Here is a 21,069-nt window from a genome sequence, read left to right as displayed (position 1 = left end):
ACAATCTAATACCCAGCATTCATAAGGGAGGCAAAGCATATAAACCTCAATGTAGAAGGCTTAAACCCAGAACTCCTTCACCTTTATAATCACCTCTAACACTGCTAGGAGCCTCAGCTGAATTAACCTCTTTAATCCACTCCACAATGTTTGGAAAAGTGTCTGCTGTTAAAAAAATATAATTAATGATATCTGTCATACTTCAGTTTCAGTTTTATTAAACTGCCCATCATTGCAGCATTCCTCACCCAGCCCTTAGTCTAGCCCTAACACTCAAACACAGTAATAATCTGAATACAAACAAAAATAGGTTATTTACTTACCATAACATTCCATGTGAGTCGTTTATCTCGCCTTTATTCTCACTGATGGGTTCGGATCCGATCCTCGGCTCCGACACGGCTGATAGCAAGCTCAAGGTTTGCCAGTAGCTCAAGACCAAGCCCCTTATCCCACAATGCACTGCTGGAATTACCTCAGATCTTGTTTGCTGCAAATAACAGGATATACATATATACAACATATACATACCCTTTTATACATATATATATATATATATATATATATATATATAGATATATACATATATATATATATATATATATATATATATATATATACACACAAAGAAGGCTTCCCAAAGGGGAAGAAGAAATATTGAATAACCAGGATGGTACTAGCCTCTAAGTCAACAGTCAGCCAGGAGGGGGAAGGAGGGAGGGACGTGAGAATAAAGACGAGATAAACAACTCACATGGAATGTTATGGTAAGTACATAACTTCTATATATGAAGTTGTTAAATCTCACCATTTATTCTCACTGATGTGTAGCGTCCCTAGCACCCTCAATCCTGGGTGGCTCATGGGAGTATGCTCTTCAGTACCGTGGAACCAAAGGAAGACCTGTCCCTTGAAGCCCTATCTACTTTGTAATGTGTGATAAAGGTATGAGGCTTAGACCAAGTGGCTGCAGCGCAAATATTGTCAAGGGGCAATTTAGCTTGAAAAGCAGAAGAGGTAGAGACAGCTCTGGTAGAATGAGCTTTGGGTTTGTGCGTTAAAGGCATGCTCATATTCTCATAAACAAAGGATATACAATTGGATAACCATTTAGATAAAATTGTTTTAGCCACTGGATTGCCTTTTCTTGCTTCTGAGAAGGATACAAAAAGTTGGTCTGATTTCCTAATATCCTTAGTTCTGTCAAGATAAAATCTGAGCTGTCTGTGAACATCAAGTTTGTGCAGCATATATTCCAATTTGCTTGAATGGTTGGGGAAAAAGACTGGCAGTTCAATGACCTGATTGATATTTGACTCAGAACAGACTTTAGGTAAAAATGAGGGGTTTGTTCTGAGAGATGCTATATCAGGATGGAAGCTCACGTAGGGTGATCTGACAGATAACGCTTGAAGTTCTGACACACTGCGGGCAGACGTAATGGCCACAAGAAATATTGTTTTCCAAGATAAAAATTTTAAATCACTAGAAGATGCTGGCTCAAAAGGGGAAAGAATAATTTGAGACAGCATAAGGTTTAAATCCCAAGGAGAAAAGGGAATTTTGATCGGAGGTCTCGTATGAAGAACACCTTTAAGGAAGGTTTTAGATAATTTATGGCTCATAATATTTGAGCCACTAAGACCAAGGTGAAAAATTGAGATAGCAGCTAAATGAACTCGAACTGTAGCAGCTGCTGCCCCTTCCTTAAAAATCTTTGTTAGAAATTCTAAGATCGAAGATAGCTGAGCTCGGAAAGGGTCAATATTCTGAGCGTTGGCCCAAACTGAGAACCTTTTCCATTTACTACCATATAATTTCCTGGTAGATGGCTTGTGAGAAGACAAAATAATCTGTCTTGTATCTTCTGAAATTGAATGAAGCCTGGCAATTAGGGGAAGCGGATTAGCCAAGCAGTCAGTTTGAGGGACTGCAGAGAAGGATGAAGATCCCCTGACGGATGAGTCAGAAGGTCTGGAACTGGGTCCAGGATCCATGGATCTTCCAACAGATGATAGTGGAGAAACGGAAACCAAATCTGTCGAGGCCAGTAAGGGGCTATGAGTATAACAGTCCTTCCCAGCGATTTTGCTTTCTGTAAAAATCTGGGTATTAATGGGAAGGGTGGAAATGCATAAAGGAGACCCGGGGGCCAATCGTGTAAAAGTGCATCTCTCGAGGGATGACCGGAAGATGGTATTAGGGCAAAGTAGCTTCTGCATTTTGAATTGATGTGGCTGGCAAAAAGGTTGCAGCAAGGCTGGCCCCATTTGTGGAAAATCAACTCCACAACCTGTTTTTTGAGAGACCACTTGTGAGGGAGTAATATTGCCCTGCTTAGCTTGTCCACTATCACGTTGGATTTCCCGGGGATGTGTGTTGCTAACAGAAAACGCTGGGATGACACAGCCCATTGCCAGACCCTGAGGGCTTATTGACAAAGGGGGTAGGACTTGGTTCTGCCCTGCTTGTTCACGTACCAGACTACTGACATGTTGTTGGTCTGAATTGCAATAGTCCCTAGAGGGAGAGAGTCCTGAAAGTACTGCAACGCCAGAAGTACCGCTCTCAACTCTAGAACATTGATATGCAGATGTGATTCTTGATCTGTCCATGTGCCTTGGGCAGTCTTTCCCTGAAAATGCCCCCCCCCCACCCTATCATGGAAGCATCCATGGTCACAGTGGCTACTGGGGAGGGGAGAAAAAAGGGTCTTCCGATTGTGACATGAAGAGACGTCAACCACCACTGAAGGTCTCTCCTGCAAGACTCTGTGATAAGAATCGTGTGGTGCATTGGTAGTTTCTGGTAAGACCACTGAGCGAAGAGGAGCCATTGAAGAATTTGCATATGCATCCTTGCGAGTGGTATAGCCAGGATTGCTGCCGCCATCAAACCTAGTACTTTCAATACCTCCGCTGCTCTAGCTTTGTTCTTCGACACCAGTGAGCTGACATTTTGTCGGAGATGAGAGACTCTTTCGATAGAGAGACGTAGAGTAGTAGTTGAGGTATCTAACTCTGCTCCTATAAAAACGGTATGCTGAGATGGCAATAAGGCAGACTTTTTGAAGTTGATTGTAATGCCTAATTGATTGCAGAGTGTCAGAGTGTATTGTGTTGCCTGGGTCAATTGATGCCTGGTGGTAGTGGTGAGGAGCCAATCGTCTAGGTATGGAAACACCTGGAACTCTAAACGCCTCAGGTGAGCCGTGACCAGTGCCATGCATTTGGTGAACACTCTGGGGGCTGTACTGAGACCAAAGGGCAGGGCTCGAAACTGGTAATAATTGGCTCCCAGCCGGAAGTGCAGATTATCTCTGGAGCATCTGTCATCTTTATGTGATAGTACGTGTCCTTGAGATCTATGGAGCACATCCAATTGCCTTTCCCTAAGAAGGGAAGAATGGACTAAAAAGAGTGATCATTCGGAACTTCTCTTTCTTTACGAACTAGCTGAGTCTGTTGAGGTCCAAGATAGGTCTCCAGTCCCCTGTTTTCTTTGGTACCAAAAAAAATCTTGAGTAAGTTCCGAATCCGACTTGGTCTGCTGGGACTGGTTGGATGACTCTTTTTTTTCTAGCAATCTATGGACCTCTACGATTGCTTGTTCCCTGAGATTGGGTGAAACATCTGGGATTTTATTTATAGGAATGGGAGGGGTGAAGAACAGTATGAAATATCCTCTGGAAATGATGCTTTGTACCCAAGTATCCGATCTTATGTTTAGCCAGGCTTCTGGGTACAAAGACAAGTGACCCCTGACTGCCTCCAGAGCTGAACAGTTGGGCCCCTTTTCAGGGGCGCTGGTAGGACTGACCAGAGAACTGACCACTGTCACCCTGTTGCTGCGGACCCCCTCTACCACGGGGGTGGCATCTTCTGTTATAACCCCCTCCTCTGCCTCTAGAGGGGGTTTCTCCACGTGTGTCCTGAAAGGCTGCCTGAGTTTTTCGGAACCACATTTTTCCTCCCCTAGGGTCCTTAGGGTAGGGCCGAGTGTGGGTGGAAAAATGGACCCCAATGGCAGATAAGGTCTAGCCTTCCTGTTCACACCTGGTTAAAGTTTCCTTTACTTTGGGCCCAAACAGTGATGAGCCACTGAATGGTGTATTAATAAAGGAAGACTTGAAGGGTTCCACAAAGGAGCAGAGACACATCCAGGCTTGTCTTCGAAGAGCAATGCCTGAACTAGCGGCTCTACTCGAACCATCAGCTGCATATGATATGAGACGCATGGACAAGTTCACTACTGAGTTTAGGGTAGCGAGCTGGGCGTTGACTTTGTCGGCCACTCCTGCAGCTACCGTATCCTGGAGAGTATCTCCTAGCTCTTTCAGGTGATCTCTCTGTAGTCTTGTAAAATGGTTTAAGTAGTTCAGTGATCGCAGAGAAAAAGTCGCTGAACTAAACATGCGCTTCCCATATCTATCCATAACCCTAGACTCTCTGTTAGGGAGATGTATAGAAGAGGATGTCTCAGATATTTCCTTTTTGGTGGCTGCAGCTACCACCATGGCATCAACAGGCACTCCTTTTGTCAAAAATGTCTTGTCCACTGGTTACAGATATGAACTTATTGGGTCTACAAGGGACAGGTTCCATGGCCTCCGGTGACTCCCACGCCTTATGAGAGATCAGTTCCATGAGCTCATCGTAAGGCGGAGACACCCAAGAAGTGGAAGGTTGAGACCCAAAAGCCTTCAAGAGCACAGACTCATCCTCAGTAGAGGTCTTTGACTGCCAATTGCCCCTCTGACTAAGGATCTCTAGTATCTCTGCAAAGGAGATATCCTCAGAGGGGGGTCGAGGGGGGACCCTTCTAACTCATCTAAGTCCATGTCAGATGTCAAAGACTCCTGTGGGGAGTCTAAGTGCCTCCTCTTGCACAGTCTCTTCCTGGGCACCTCCTCAGTGGGGGGATCTGGGGAGGTCTCAGAAGAGCAGGGGACACCCTGTGGGGATACTTGAGGCTCAGGTACTCTACGCTTAGAGGGATCGGTAGAAGAAGCAGCAGACACAGGAGCTTGAGTGGAGAGGGAAAGCTGAACCGATGCGGACGTTGTCTTTGGAGACAAAACTCTCCTCATAGCATCAAAGGCACCATGGCTCTGACGAGAAGGAGTGGACAGACCCGAGAGTACCATCCAATCCTCCCGCACCGAAACCCTGTGCTCCGAGCCCAAGGTAGGAGCAGAGCTCATCCGAGCCAAAGCCCCGAGAGGAAGAGTCGGCACCGACAAGTTGGTGCGACTATCCTCCCCGGACCCAACGGGAGAGCATCGGCTCCTAGAGTCCTTGGTCAGCGTTGAGGACACCATCGGTTCAATTTCCTTCAGCTCCGAGAGTCCAGTACGGCTCGGAGGAGGAGTAGACAAGTCCGGTTCCATGGTCTTTGGTACTGACGAGCTGGTTGGGGCCGACAACAATTTGGCAAGACCTGGTGCCTGTAAAAGCTTCTGCACTAGCTGATCCATGTCCAAATCTGAAAGGCTGACTGAAGACTTGGCTGAATGCACCAAAGGTGCTGACTGGAGCAGAGGTGAAGAAGGAACTTCAGAAACCGGCTTCAATACTGAGAGCTGGCTCCGAATCAAAGGTACACTTGGTTCCGATGACTGTGGAACCGAAGACTCTCCTTCTGAAATCTTAGCCTTTTTTGAGACCTTATCTGAAGACTTGGATTTTGAGGATTTGGATGATGTACTAGCACCCTCATGGCTACTCAAGACTTCCAAAAAAGATTGCTGTCAATAAGTTTCCTCCTTCTCTCCAAGAGAACTCTTGAAGAAAAGGAGTGGCAAATGCTATAGGTGTCTTGGAGGTGTTTAGCCCCCAGACAGTAGACACATTGAATGTGTCCCGTCAGTAACAGACATTTTCTGCCCACAATTTGGGCATTTTTTGAATCCCGATTTGGGATGGGATTTCTCGCTATCATCCAACATAGTTAAGTGAAAAAAACTGAAAATTAGATCCACAACAACTAAGCCCAAACCGGACACTAACTAACTATAACAGTGTGTGTGTGTATATATATATATATATATATATATATATATATATATATATATATATATATATATATATATATATATATATATATATATATATATATATATATATATATATATATATATATAGAACAAAAATATATACACAAAATACAGGGCTAAGAAGCCCACAGAAAAACCTGACTATAATAAGGATTAATAGTAGAGAAAAGGGGCTTAAGGCCCACACAAACTAAGAAGCCAACAAGGCCCTAACTTTTAAACTATTTCTACTATCTAGAGAGTAACTATAATAGTACTAACACACACTATATATATTAGACAAAAAAGAAAAACCTTTTTATAGACTTGTTGTTAATTTGTTTCTAAAATGGTCCGAGCTAACTGGAACACCGAGATCTCTCTTGCCGCGGCAAACTAGATCTGAGGTAATTCCAGCAGTGCATTGTGGGATAAGAGGCTTGGTCTCAAGCTACTGGCAAACCTTGAGCTTGCTATTGGCCATGGCGGAGCCGAGGATCGGCTCCGAACCCATCAGTGAGAATAAACGGCAAGATTTAACAACTTCACATCTATAAATAAGGCAAAAAAGAAACACTAGTAAGAATAACAAAGTCAAGAAGCAAAACTAAACAAAATGCCATGATTACTCCACTATGTCAAAGGCTATTTCAAAAAGATTAGTTTTAAATGACCTACAGAAACTGATCAGAGAAGGTCACTTCTGAAACTACCAAGGCAGTTAAGTACCACAGAGGCGAGGAGCCTGACAGGAAAATATATCAGACATATCAAAGTGCACCTGAAGAACCACTAGCAGCAACTGGGAAACTGAGTGCAAAAGCTCCAAGTGGGGCAGAATGGTACAACAAGGTCCTTCAGGTAACTGGAACCAAAGTTGTGACTAGACACAATTTAAGACCAATAATTTGTAAATAATTCTATAATGGATTGTGTAGACCATGTGTTCGCTTCTAGAATGTCTTATGCAGAAATATTTCTGAAATATGATTTAGATCTGCTGCTGTGATGGAGGACGGTCTTACTGTACATTGCAGATTAACATTTTAATTTCCTATTCCCAACATGACACACAGTTGGCCCTTTGGCTTATACTAGCACTACCCTTCCACCCTCCTTGGGTACTCCTATAGCTCCTTTCCAGCAATTCTGGACACAGCTCCGTTCCAGCTGAATTCCAAATTCTCAGAACGCTGGCCTTAAGGTACAAGTCTTATGAGCTGTGGAGCAATGGGAAGAGTAGTGGGAGACAACATGAAGCAGTGGCCAGTCAGCATCCCTACCCCAGGGGAAGTAACATGCAATGACATTAGCATACCAGGTAATGGATGTTAGGCCACCCCCAGGTCAGCAGTTAGCCTGTGAGACACGGTGACACCTGGTCTCTAACAGATGTCACACAAGCAGTGATCCCTTTCCCCACCATCCCCCTTCCAAGACAGGAGAGCCGGCCTATGTCTACAGTTGCCACTTATCCAGAAATCAGATTGATTCTCCAGTAGTCAGGAGTGGGCAACTTCCAATATTCTGTTTAGCAGCACAAACAAAATGCCAGAGTTTGTAAAAACAGCAACCGCTGACTGACTTTTTTCAGAAAAAGCGATGCAGACAAGAAAAAAAGACTAAAAGAGATGTTCTGCCCTAGTTATATATCCATTTATATAATAAAATGGTTGTAGAAGGGGTGGGGTTAAACAGAGGTATGAGTGATGCAAGGGGTGTGTTTCTGGTCTGGTTTACACCACAGTGAAAGGTGGCAACCCTGCTTATGGTTGCTACATCCTACGACCCCCCCCCCCCACACACACACACACACACACAATCAACCCAAGTGTGCTCCCAAACTCAGGTCTTGCAGATTAATTTTTATTAGACCTTAACCATCAGAGTCCTGTTTATTGAGTAGTCGGCCTTTTTTCATTTTCTTAAATAAAAGGAAAAGCTGATTAGTTTTCCTGAATGTGTTAGTCCTTTTAGTGTCATATAAGGGTTTTTTTTTCTTTTGCTCACCAGATTAGTCCCTCTAGGCTAGAAGCCTCTTTTCAGGGGAGACCCAAGGTGGTATTTATACTACTACAGAAATTTGGCCAGGGCACCAGGGAACTTTCCTACTCTTTCTGATAAGTGCTGTATGATCTTTTGCATCCACCTGAGCTACCACAAATTCAAACAAATGGAGCATTGGTTTAACATCTCATCTGAAGGGCAGCACATTCAGGAGTGCAGCACCCACTTATGCTGCATTGCAGTGTCAGCAATCAATCTACCTGGTGTGGGAATAGAACCCACAAGCCTTCTACACTAAAGGCAATTATGCTACCTGTTGTACCACAGGCACTGTTATGCCACCAGTGATAGAGTTGTCTGTGTACATCCAGCAAATGTAGATTGCATTCTCCATTACTAAGCTAATTTGGGCAAAAGTGTGGCATTTGAATAGGGTGATTTAGAGAAACTGCTGAGACAACTAATGGCATGAAAAATGGGAACTGGTCTTGAGTTATACCCTTTCACTGTGTAACAGCAAGTAAAGCAGTTTATACATGAGAGCTTGTAAACAAATACCTTCTGCAGACATAAAATAAACTAGAAAATGTGCTACCATAATAGACATCTTAACTCATCCCCTCAAATGGAGCTCGTTTGAATTTTTACTCTTAACTCCCAATGAGCACTGCCTTGAATCTTTTAAAACATGAAGTTATCACCTCATTGTTCAAACAAATGTTCACATCTCTAGAACTAGAAGTGAAACTAATAAATTGTAAATGGCAAACAGTTCAGCACCAAGCAACCTTTACAGCACTTGGATTCATTCAACTCTATGTCTTAGATTCAGTAATCACAGTGAATATGAATTATGCAATGTTGTATAAACAATTTACAATATCTTGGTAACCATTCAAGAGGCACAACTAGTGCCAACAACATTTTCTTCAAACATCTGCGAGCTTTTATGCAAGGCTAAGCAGTTCTTTCGTTGTCACTTGATTGTTGATATATTTAGAGAAATGTGAAAATTATTACAATACAAATAACATACAAATAATATTCAATATCTCTATCTACAAGAGACAGATGTGCAATATCAACATAGTTGTGTTTGCCATTGTGTAAGCTTTCTGATGAAATCATCTAATACCTTTTATGTGGTATGTTTTTGAAATTATTAATGCAAATGTGAACAAGCAATATTTGATGCCTATAAGTATCACTAGGATGTAACTCAAGAAACACCTGGAAACCTCAGTAGGCTGCAATGAGTTAATTCCTCTGCACGTTCAAAGCACATAAATCCCAAAGAAAGAAACATGTCTTCTTAGTAACCACAGGCAAAGCACCGTTTTAAGAAAGGCCTTCCAGAAAGTTATATTCTGCTATCTGTGGTAAAGTTAGTATACAGGGAGTCATTATGCACAAAAACTAAGATTAATGAGCAAGTCAAATTTAAAGTAAAAAATATTTTAGTCTAATAATCTTGAAATGTTAGTGATCAAGACATTGCAACACAGACAAGAAACAAATTTCTTCCACTTCTGCAATATGATCCTTGTCTAAGGTCTTTTAGCATCTTTCAAAGTATTTATGAGATTAGCAGAAAAAAGGTGCAACTATTAGGAATCAAAATTATATCTTCTATAAAGTTCTGAGATGGGGATTCATTAACTACTGTTGATTCAGCAAGTACATGTATAGAGGTAATGGCTGTGGTGAAACAGTAATTATGTTCAGTAGTAGAAAATATTGCAGATGCCTCAGCAGAGAGGGTGATATTGGAATGAGATTGGTTTTGTTTTGTATTGCTTTTATTAGAACCTTCAGAATTAGTAGAAAGGGAAGAGAAAGCATACATTAAGCTCAAAGTCCACAGAAAAAAGAATGCATTCATTTTTCGAAGTTCAATCATGAGATGTAAGGAGGCAAAAGACATTGACTTCTTACACACACACACTGATTGTTGTCATTTGTGACAAACATAACAATTTCTGAAAGACAGCACATACTGTACATATTATGGGATGAAATAATCATGGCCCCAGCATTTAATTCATGAAACAAGATTATTTTCATGCTCAAAGCATCTGCTGACTTAGTTTGTAAACCTGGAATTCCTGGTCAAAGCACCTGCTAATTGAGGTTGTAAATCAGGAATACAGGTTGTTTTGGGTTAAAGGCTTGGATGCAAGACTCATTCTCAAATCAGGACTGTTTTTTTGCAGGGTTAGAAAAATCCAGTTTCTCCTTCCTTGTTTATGTACCACATTACTACAGTACTGTATATTCTCATTTGAAGGTGCCCTGGCTGAAAATTCTCCTAGAAATCTGTCAATGCCTTGAACACCACTTCAGTCTCTTTCAGGCTGATGCCTTCATGTGGAAATCATAGTAGGCAGGTGACATCTCATTTTGGATCAGATGTTCTCCACTGATAATGTTGCAGAAGTGGATTCCAAAAGAATATTCCACAGAACCTCTAGCCAGCTATTGGATTTGGGGTGGTGGAAGCAAAGTCATTTCAATTGAGAAGTTTTCCATAACTGTCCACCACAGGAATTCCTCTATTATGTATTGAGATACAAGCAATTCTGACCCTCAGCTAACCATAGATGGCTTATCTACCCCTTCTCTCCAGAGGAATAAGGCAATTGGTGTAGTTTTTAGAAAAACTGTTTTATTTAGTCTTCACAGATGTATGAGCATTCCTGCAGTGAAACCTTAAAATTAAGATTAAGCACTAAGCATTTGAATATTAAGCAAGTGAATATTAAGCATTAAGATTTTACAGTAAGAATGCTCATACATCTGTGAAGACTCTTAAATCCTAAAGAATAAATCAGAAATAGTAAACAGACAAATACTACCTCTGGTGAACTCATCTCTTCATGATTGTTCAAGTTCTGTGACATTTAATTTAATACTCACTGTCCTATCCTGAAGCCAGATATTTATTTGTTGAACGAAGCTATTATTTACTTTCAGATCCATTAACCTATTAACCACAACAGTGTGATCCATGCAGTTAACTGCCTTATTATAGTCTAAATAGACAAGTTATATATTTATCATAAATAGCTCTCATTGCAAGTTCCACCTGCATTATCTTCAGGACTAAAGACAAACGCACTTGGACAGACCAGCTTCCAGTACCGTTCAAAGGCTATTTTGTCTCTCCCCCTTATCCAGAATACTATGCTAACTAGGACTCTCTTCCAGATCTCTATAGGCTCACACTGAAGCAGAGCAGTAATTCACAACTAAATATAAACACAAGATAACAATAAAAGAAATCATTACAATTTCCCGGATCCCAGTGAAACTCAAGCAGAGAGTAGGAAGGTGGGTATGGCAATGCAAAAAGATATAGGGGACTTGAAATCATTGGACCCGACCCAGTTTGGCTTCGTCAAGGGCAGATCATGCCTTTTGAACTTGGTCGACTTCTTCGAAACAGTCACCAAGGCCACTGATGAGGGAAAGGCAGTCCATACAGCCTACCTTGACCTTGCAAAGACCTTCGACACAATACCCCACTCAGGTATTGTAGAAAAACTTACCAGCTTAAATGTAAACCCATATGTCACAAGATGGGTTGCAAACTGGCTTAAGGACAGAACCCACAGGGTTAGAGTTGCAGGCGCTATGTCAGACTCCAAGCCTGTCACAAGTGGTGTCCCACAGGGCTCGGTCCTTGGCCCCCTATTGTTCGGCATCTACTTCTCAGAAGTACAGGCCAACATGGGAGGACTTTGGCTGACAAAGTTTGCAGACGACTGCAAACTGGGTGCCATAGTGGAAAGTGCATCAGACACGGATATCCTTCAGAAGGGACTCACGGAAACAGATAGCTGGTGCCAGAGCCATGGCCTGAAGTTAAACGCCAAAAATATAGTCATACCCTTCGGGAAAACAAGGTAACCCCAAGCTACCATATAGGTGGCAATCCACTAAGCACAGAAGAGGTTATCAGGGACCTGGGGACCCAGGTTGACAGTGGCCTTTCTTTGACACTCACGTTGCTAAAGTGGTTAGAAAGACCTTCTACATTGCCCACCTGATCATGAAGGGATTCACATCCAGATCTAGTGAGGTCATTGTTCCCCTGTACTCTTCACTTATCAGACCAATGATCGAGTACAATGCCCCATTCGGGATGCATCTCACCCGACATCTGCAGCAATTGGAGAGACCCCAAAAGTTCCTCACCAAAAGGATAAAGGGACTCCAAAATCTGTCACATGCTGCCAGATTGAAGAAACTCCAGCTCTATTTAGTTGCATACCGTCTGCTCAGAGGTGACATGTGCCTGACATACAAGGCCATGTCCAACCCGGAATTAATGGACATGCTCCACCTCAAAAAATCTAAATCCACCAAAACCACTAGAGCAAGCGACTTAAACCTTAGCACGGATATAAATAGGACGTGCTGGAGGGATAGATTTATCACTCAGAGACTCCCTATGCTGTGGAATAAAATCCCGATCCATGTGAGGCAGAGCACCTCGCTGGCTCTGTTCAAGAGAAATCTTGACCTGTGGATGGGAGATCGTAGGTTTATCCCGGGAATCATCTCTGTGTCACTGCTGGACAGAGGCACAACAAACTAATGGGCACAGTATTTTTTCATATAAGGGGTGGCGTAAGCCACAAAAATTTGGGCTAGGCTTATAAATGCCTTAGGGCAGATAGCCTAGTATAAACCTATGAACCTATAAAAGAAATCATTACAATTTCCCGTATCCCAGTGAAACTCAAGCAGAGAGTAGGAAGGTGGGTATGGCAATGCAAATAGAACTGCTATGAAAATCTATCATTACGCTAAGTACTTAATTTCTATATATATATATATATATGTATATATATATATATATATATATATATATATATATATATATACACCTTCAGCATAGAGTTACAAGTTTATTCTTCTTGGTTGTCACATGGAAACATACCCCAAATCACAACAGGAAAGGACGACTTGGACCTAGATATCACATCCAGCTTATAGTGTCTTGCAAAAAGGTATTTAGTGATTCCCATGTAGCAACACTAAGATTCATCCAAGAACGCATTCTTAAATAAAGCTTCAGAAGCAACCATAGCTCTGGCATGGTATGCCTTTGCCTCAAAGGCTTGCTGTACTTTGGTAACAAAAAACAATATCTGCCAGTTTGGAATTGTTTTACCCAATTTCTCTTTGGAAAATGAAACAAATTTGAATTAATTTTCTTTGTCCGTGACTCTAAATATAAAGCAAACAAATGGGGGAAAGAGATCACCCTACCTGGTTCCACTGTTCAAACACAACTTATCAGAGAGACACCCCTACACTTGATTTATTCACCTCTGATCCGTCATATATCTTCCAAATTGACCTTATTATTGTATCAGAGAATGCAAATGCTTCAAATGCCCTACACATAAAATCCCAGCTTACTCTGCCAAATGCATTCTCTGCATCAAGACCCACCACTAAGAGCCATATTTTCTTATATTTTGCTTCTCTCTCTGGATCACTGTTCTATTAATGTTGTCAAATGTTTGCCTCCTCTCCACTCTGCAAAACCACACTGATCGATATCTATCAATTTGGCATCAGCTTTACCACTCTTTTATCTAGTATTGACAAAAACAGTTTATAATCATGGTTTAAAATTGAAATGGGTCTATACGAGGCTGGGTCTGAAAGGACTTTACCCTCTGAGTAATAGAGCCACCACAGCTTTCTTCCAAGACACTGCTGCTTTCCCCTTTTCAAACAGAATTATACAAAATCTTCCAAATCATTTTCACACTGTTCCCTCCTAAGTACCAGCCTTCCACAGGAATACCATCTGTTCCTGGAAAGTTCCTTGCAGATTGATTATACATCACCATTTTTACCTCATCTCCTCTACCTCAACTATTAGTTGTTGAGCCTCATCTTCCTCTAATCTTGGCACAATTAAGTCTTCCATAAATATTCCCATTTGTGCTCTTTCTTGGTTCCCACACTCCTCTCCTTTATACAAATGTTCATAAAATTTCCAAAATATTTCTAATACCGCTATGGAATCTCTGGTCATTTTTCTCATCATTAACTCCCCAAGTTTAGCAACAATCACTGTTGCATAAGTCGCCGTGTTAAAAGTTTTTCTGTTCTGGAGTTATTACCAAAAGAAATCTTACTAATTTCATGCATATTATCTGAATCATCCCTTATATTCAGCATTCTGCAGTTACTCCTAGTCTTGTTCTGTGAGATTCTCCCAACGCTTTTTGAGGCCCTCTAAATAATTTCTATTATTTCTTAAACATATTTCTACCCTGTTTTTAAACTCCATTTTCATTTTATCCCACTATTCCTTCTGAAGATATTTCTGTCTTCCCTAATAACTCTCAAATAATTTCCACTTAAATTCCTTTAATTTTAATAGACAGAAAAGTGCCAGTCTCGACCTTAGTAATCTCTCTCTCACTCTCTCTCTTACAAAACACTTACCTTTGTTGACAAACCAGAACTCGCCCACACCAGCAAATGTTCTGTCACTCAATAATAACGCCATTGTACTACTGTCGCACATGTGTGTCACCCATCTCAAATATAACCAAGGTGAAACTGGCATTCATGTCAACTACAAAGGGCAGAGTTAAAATCTAAAATATTTTCATTGGCAGTAATCAACTTACATGCCTGCTTGCATGATGGTCCCTCTGGTCAGCTCTTGCCCACAAGTTTGATGGTCAGTTGGCACAGAGGCAAAAATAACCTAGAAAAATGTGGAGTAATGGGCATGTTCTACAAATGCATCACTGCATAAGGAGCTGTTTACAAGCTGCTTCAAAGGTGGTAAAGATACTCATCTTTTTCAGGGCGTATATTTGCATTTAAAATGGAGCAACCTCTAATAAATGACCTCTGGACAATAGATAAAGCATTTTTATTTGAAATAAAGCAAGAACATTATAGTAAGCAGCTGCTACAAACTCACCTGCTGCTGAAGGACATATAGCATTCTGGCTGAGCGAATGGCCTGCTCCTGCCTTCTTATCTGAGCCCTGTGTTTTTCAGCAGGATCCAGTTCTTCTTCAGACTTCTCTAGAATAGAAAGTACCCTCAGGTTAATATAGCTACTCACATGCAGCTCTGAATAATATTACTAAATGTTTGAATTTAAAGAGGAGTTTCAGAGATCTGGTAATCAACGTAGCTCTAATTCAATGTCAAAAATATTTCTAAGTGAGAGATGTACATTGGCAAGTATGTTTATCACTGGATGTTGTAAAATTCACATTTAACTTGCATTAAAGGGTTTTGTGGATATTAGTATGCTAAACAGCAGGATGCAGATCCTTATACTTATTAAATCATGCATTTGTGGCTATGTCTACAACCTTCAGACTGTCATGGGTAGTCTGTGTTAAAAGTTCAACACTGAAGAAAAAAGGCATAAGTAAGTGTGGTCATCTCCAGAGTAAAGAAACATGCTATAACTGTATTTAGAGGTCTGATTCCCCAAAATTCTGGAAAGCAGTTACTAAAGTATGTATGCTGATTCATGGCACAAGATAAAGTCTGAAAACCCAGTTTATAAGGTGATGTTAAACTAGAAGCCCCCATTGTACTGTTTAAATGCTGAACTGTATCTGCTATTGCTGCCACCTAAATGTACTTCAGTTATTTCATTCTCCTGTACTAAACACAGAAAATGTAAACTCAACCTCCACCAGACCCAGTATAACAGCATACAATTAGGGCATCTATTTTGTATCACTCATGTCAAAATGTTGCTGCATACTACCATGAATTAAGACAAATGGTGCAATTCTACTCAGGGTCCTTAACTCAGGTGCAGACTATGATGAAACGTTTGCTACAGCTGTATGTAAAGTTGGATTTCAGAGTGTAGTGCATAACTCGTCACTAACCATTCAAAACTGAAAACAGAAACATTCATGAAATCAAGACATGCAGAAATGTAAAACAAACAACTGCAATTCTTCATCAGGTTTAGGAAGCAATCAAAAAGCAAACCATCCTGCAATTACAGCTTAAGATTCTCACTAAACAACAAACTATCAAACAAGTGAACTTTGATGGCAGATGTGTATTATGTATCCCACTTAGTCCACTAACTACTGGATACGCTTCAACACTTAGTTTGTGCTGAGGAAAAAGGCAATTTGCTGTTAGTGAGCTTCATGTTGTAGACATGGACTTGATGTTCTTTGTCACCATTTGCCTTTCATAGGTTCATAGGTGTGTACTAGCCTAATGGCCCTAGGGCCTTTACAAGCTTAGCCATAGGATTATCCTGGCATCGTGCCACCTGACCTTAGTTTCCAATGCCTCTGTCAAGTAGAGCCACTGGAGTTATCCCTGGGGTGAATTTTCTACTTCCATCCACTCATCAAGATTTCTCTTAAAGAGCATCAGCGAGGTGTTCTGCTTGACATGTATGGGAAGTCTATTCATAGCATGGGCAGTTTCTGGGTTATGAACCTGTCCCTCCAATTTGTTCTGTTGATTGGGGTAATGAGGTTGGTATCTCTGGAGCGTGTGGTGCTCAGGGATTGGGATTTCTTTAGATGTAGCATTTGTAACAGAGCTGGGTCAGACATGGCTTTGTCAGTCAAGCAGAGATCGCCTCTAAGTAGGCGATATGAGACAGAGAATAGTTGGAGTTTTTTTGAGTCTGTCCATATAGGACAAGTGTTTAAGGCCTAGGATCCTTTTTTGTGAGGTACTTTTGTGGCCTCTCCAGTTGTTCCAGGTGTCTAGTGAGGTACATGCCAAATGGGGCATTGTACTCTATGACTGGCCTAATGAGGGAAGAGTAGAGGGAGACAATGACCTCTTTCTTTCTGGATGCAAAATCCTTAGTAATGGATATGCCACACAGAAGGACTTTCTGACCACAATTGCAATGTGGTGATCAAACGAGAGGCTGCTGTCAACCTGTGTTCCCAGATCTTTTAGAACACCTTCTGTGTTCAATGGACTACCATTGATGTGGTAATTCATGGGAATCAGGTTTTTCCCAAAGGGGATGATGACATTTTTTTGGCATTGAGCTTAAGGCCATGGTTCTGACACCAGTCGTTGGTCTCAGTGAGGCCATTCTGTAAGATGTCAACATCACTTGGGAAGTTAATAATAGCTCCCAACTTGCAATCATCTGTAAACTTTGTCAGCCAGAGGCCCTTTATGTTGGCCTGGACTTCAGAGAAGTAGATACCAAACAGGAGAGGACCCAGGACCAAACTCCGTGGGACTCCACTCTTGACTAGTCGGCTGTTTGACTTGGAGTCAGCTACTTTCACACTGTGGGTTCTATCTGTGAGCCAGTTTGTAACCCACCTAATGATATAGGGGTTGATGCCTAGCTTAGTGAGTTTTTCTAGGATTCTTGAGTGGGGAATGGCATCAAAGGCCTTGGCCAGATTAAGGTAGGCTGTATGAACCACCTTGCCTTCATCCACAGCTCTGGTGACCAACTCAAAGGAGTCGACCAAGTTGAGCAGGCATTACCCTTCACAAAATCAAACTGTGTGGGATCCAGAGTTTGGAGATTCCCTATATCCTTGTTTATTAGGTCCATGATGATGTGTTACATAGCTTTGCATATCGGACTCATCAGGCTAATGGAGCGATAGTTCCCAGGATCTGTAGTCGCTCCTCATTTGTGGAGTGGGATGACTGTAGCAGTGCACCATTAGGTAGGGACAAAGCCTGAGGTGAGGCTGTGATTGAACATGGCACACAGGTGAGGTGCCAGTTCACTTTGTAGTTCATGTAGAACACAGCCAGGGATAATGTCAGGTCCCATAGAAGCTGTATTCTTAGCCTTGGACAGTGCTGTTTTAACCTGTGCAGCAGTAATACTGGGTACCTGGCAATCTACTGGTATTGTGATTGGTCCTTGGGGGGGGGGGGTAAAGTTGGCACTGAATGTGTCAGCCAGTATATTGGCAATATCTGTGGCTCGGTATAGGAGGTACTATTGTGCACTAGCTCAGAACAAATCTGGGTATTGCTGCGTAGATTCTTTCATAACTATAGAAGGCCTTGTGGTTGTCTTTACTATCTGCTACAATTCTGTTTTCATAGCTAGCTTTAGAGGATTTGATGAGGGATCTCAACTTTTTGTTGAGGCTGATAAGGGAGTTTTTCCAGTTTTGGGATTTCACCTTATTCCATATCAGTTTCCTTCTCCTGTTGTAGAGTTTGTTTATGGCAGGGGACCACCAGATTGGCTTCCTTTTTTTGGAGGAGAGCATCTTGGTTCTATTGGGTATGGCGAGATCCATGCATTTGTGTACTTGTTCGTACAGTGCATTGGTGGAGGGATGTGGATTTCCAAGGTGATTAGTTTGTGGTCGGATCAAACCAGGGAGGAGTTGAGTATTGGTGTAAAGCAATGGTCGCCCTTGTTAGTAATGACCAGGTCAAGGATGTTGCTACCTCTAGTGGGGTTAAGAACAAGCTGGTCCTGGGCATTGGAATTAATGAATTCCAGTAAACGATGGGCAAGTGTATTGGTACACGAGTAGTTTTCCCAGTTAATGGAGGGGTAGTTGAAGTCGCCCAGTATGAGAGTGCTAGGTTGGACCCAATATTCTCCAGGGTGCTTAAGAATGTGGAGTGTGAGTCTTGGGACATGATTGGGGACCTATGGCAGACTATGACCTGAATCGCTGTCTTACCCAATGTTAGCTGCACCTGAAGTATCTCTTATGCGTTATGTTGAGCTACCAGTCTGGAGGTGTGTGCATCCTTTATGAATATGGAAACACCACTGCCTTTGGAGCTTCGGTCCAAGTTCTGGGGCTGAAAGGTGTGGAATGAGTTATAGCCTAGTATTGCAGGGGTGATTTCTGCTGCCTTGAACCAGGTCTCTGTTACAGCACAAATGTTGATGTTCTCCATTTTAAGGAGTGCTTCAAGAAAGTACATTTTGAGATTTAGACTTCTAGCGTTGAACAGCATGACCCGCAGATTGCATTTGTTTGTAGCTGTTATGGTGGTAATTTGGTCTTTGGAACACCGCCTAAAAAGGCACTATAGGGGTGGCAATTAGCCTTGGCCAGTATCCGGTAGCCCAGGGGTGACAGATGCAGGCCATCTCTGGCAAAGCATCGAGGTCTGTCAATCATGTCATCTCAGACAGATAATGGATCCCCTTAGAATGACACCAGAAACTTAGCCAATTGTTGAAATCAATCATTTTCTGCTTGTACTGTGCTATCATTCTGGGTGATGGTAGAATGCTGCTCAGGGCTAGGGTCATACCCTCCAGGGCTACATAATCCGAGAGCTCCTCCATGTCTCTTTTCATGTAGTCTAGGGAGGTACGTCTCAGGTCATTCACACCCACATGTACAATGACAGAGTTATATTTGTACCTGCTGTTGAGAGACTAGAGTGCGTGCATTATGTGGTGGATCCTGGCACCTGACAGGCAGCTGACTGTTACTTTCTCCATATTCAACCTAGTGAGTGGGACATCAGTGTGCCTCACTATCAAGTCACCTATGACTAGTGTGTGGGCATGCTGCTTTGCCTTAAGGGCTTTGGTTGAGTGGCACACTGTTTAGGAGAGTTATGTGTCTCGTGATTAGTGTTGTGTTGTGGTGGTTGAGTGCATTTCTGCCTTGGAGGTCTTTACTGTTTGGTTATTTATTGACAGTCTCCGCAAAGGTGGGTGTGTGGTTTGTGTTTTTATGTGAAGGCAGTAGCGGTGTGTGTTCTGGAGGGCTGTGTGCTCCATGTAGTGTGGTGTGGTGCAACTGTTGACTTTCTCCTCTTGACCAGCTATTCTGGTCTTGGCTGGAGAGTGTGTGGCTTCCAATTTTGGTATATAAGTGCATCTCTCGCAAGTCCGACTGTTGGGAGGTAAGAGTACAGGTGTGTCGGTGTACATGAGGCAGTTGCCACATTGCCTCAGGATGCCCAAATTCACCAGGTTAATAGGAGAAAGCACACGGAAATGACCTTTAGAGATGGCTGGAGGGGTGGGCATTAATAATAAGTACTGGAGCGGTTTCCTTGTAGAACATTTAGTGCTGGTAGCACTTCTGTGTGCTACAATAATTGCTACAAGAAGTCTGGTAAAGTGCTAGACTAATAAGCTAGCAAAAGTGCAGGAGAGGAGAGAACTAGCAGATCTAAGGGAAAATTTGAAGAGCAGACTTTGGCACCACTCAGAAGCTTACAAACAGTCCTGGATACAGCAAGTCTGTATCTGGACTAGACTAATTACAGGAAAGACGGGAAACAAGTACAAACATGGGCTTTTAAACCAGAAAGTTGAAAGAGATTTAAAAACTGCCCAAATAGCCAATAAACTACAATTTCTGTCCAGAAACCACTCCTCTTGTTGTAGATAGGCTACCTAGTGCTTACCACTCCCACCGATAAGCTGAAGGCTTCCCTCCAACACAGAAAGGCTTGGGGGGACTCAGACGTTTACAGTCTAGGATACAGCAAATCTGTATCTGGACTAGGTTAGTTACAGGAAAAGAGGGAGATTATCTCAAACGCTGGCTTTTAAAACCAGAAAAGTGAGAGATATGGAAAAACTGCCTAAATGGCCAATAACTATAATTTCTGGGCCAGAAACTACTACGTTTGTGGTAGGTAGGCCACCTAGTGTTTACCGCTCCCACTGATAAGCTAGAAGGCTTCCCTCCAACAGAGAAAGACTTGGGGGAGGGGGGGCTCAGAAGCTTAGAAACAGTCCTAAATACAGAAAATCTGTATCTGGACTAGACTAGTTACAGGAAAGGCAGGAAACAAGCTTAAATTTTTTTTTTTTTTTTTACAAAAAAACAGCTAAAACAGCACTAAAAACAATTCAAGTGCAGTGCAAGCTACCACACTTCAGTGTGTAGCAATTTTAGAGCTAATACAGTTTAAATAAATGCAATTTATTCAAACTGCATTCTGAACTGAATTCAAGTATTGTTTTATTCAACTCTGAACAGTTAAAAAGTGCCAAAAAAGACACTTATCAGCTGAGAAGCTCACTCAGTCAGAACACAACAGAGTCTAGC

At 42.0% G+C, this 21,069-nt stretch overlaps 1 protein-coding gene across 1 annotated transcript in view; it reads right to left on the bottom strand.

The window, feature by feature from the left end:
- KIAA0753 (KIAA0753 ortholog) overlaps window positions 1-21,069 on the bottom strand; it is a 1,485,993-nt gene that overhangs the window by 1,192,633 nt on the left and 272,291 nt on the right. The window contains exon 4 of the mRNA XM_044054254.1: window positions 15,006-15,112. Coding sequence (XP_043910189.1) covers window positions 15,006-15,112 — 107 coding nt within the window. The remainder of the gene's footprint in view (window positions 1-15,005; window positions 15,113-21,069) is intronic.

This window comes from Protopterus annectens, chromosome 13.part0, assembly GCF_019279795.1.
Source record: "Protopterus annectens isolate FY-2018-M chromosome 13.part0, PAN1.0, whole genome shotgun sequence".
Lineage (NCBI taxonomy): Eukaryota > Metazoa > Chordata > Ceratodontiformes > Protopteridae > Protopterus > Protopterus annectens.
This window is presented reverse-complemented; position numbering and strand designations above follow the sequence as displayed.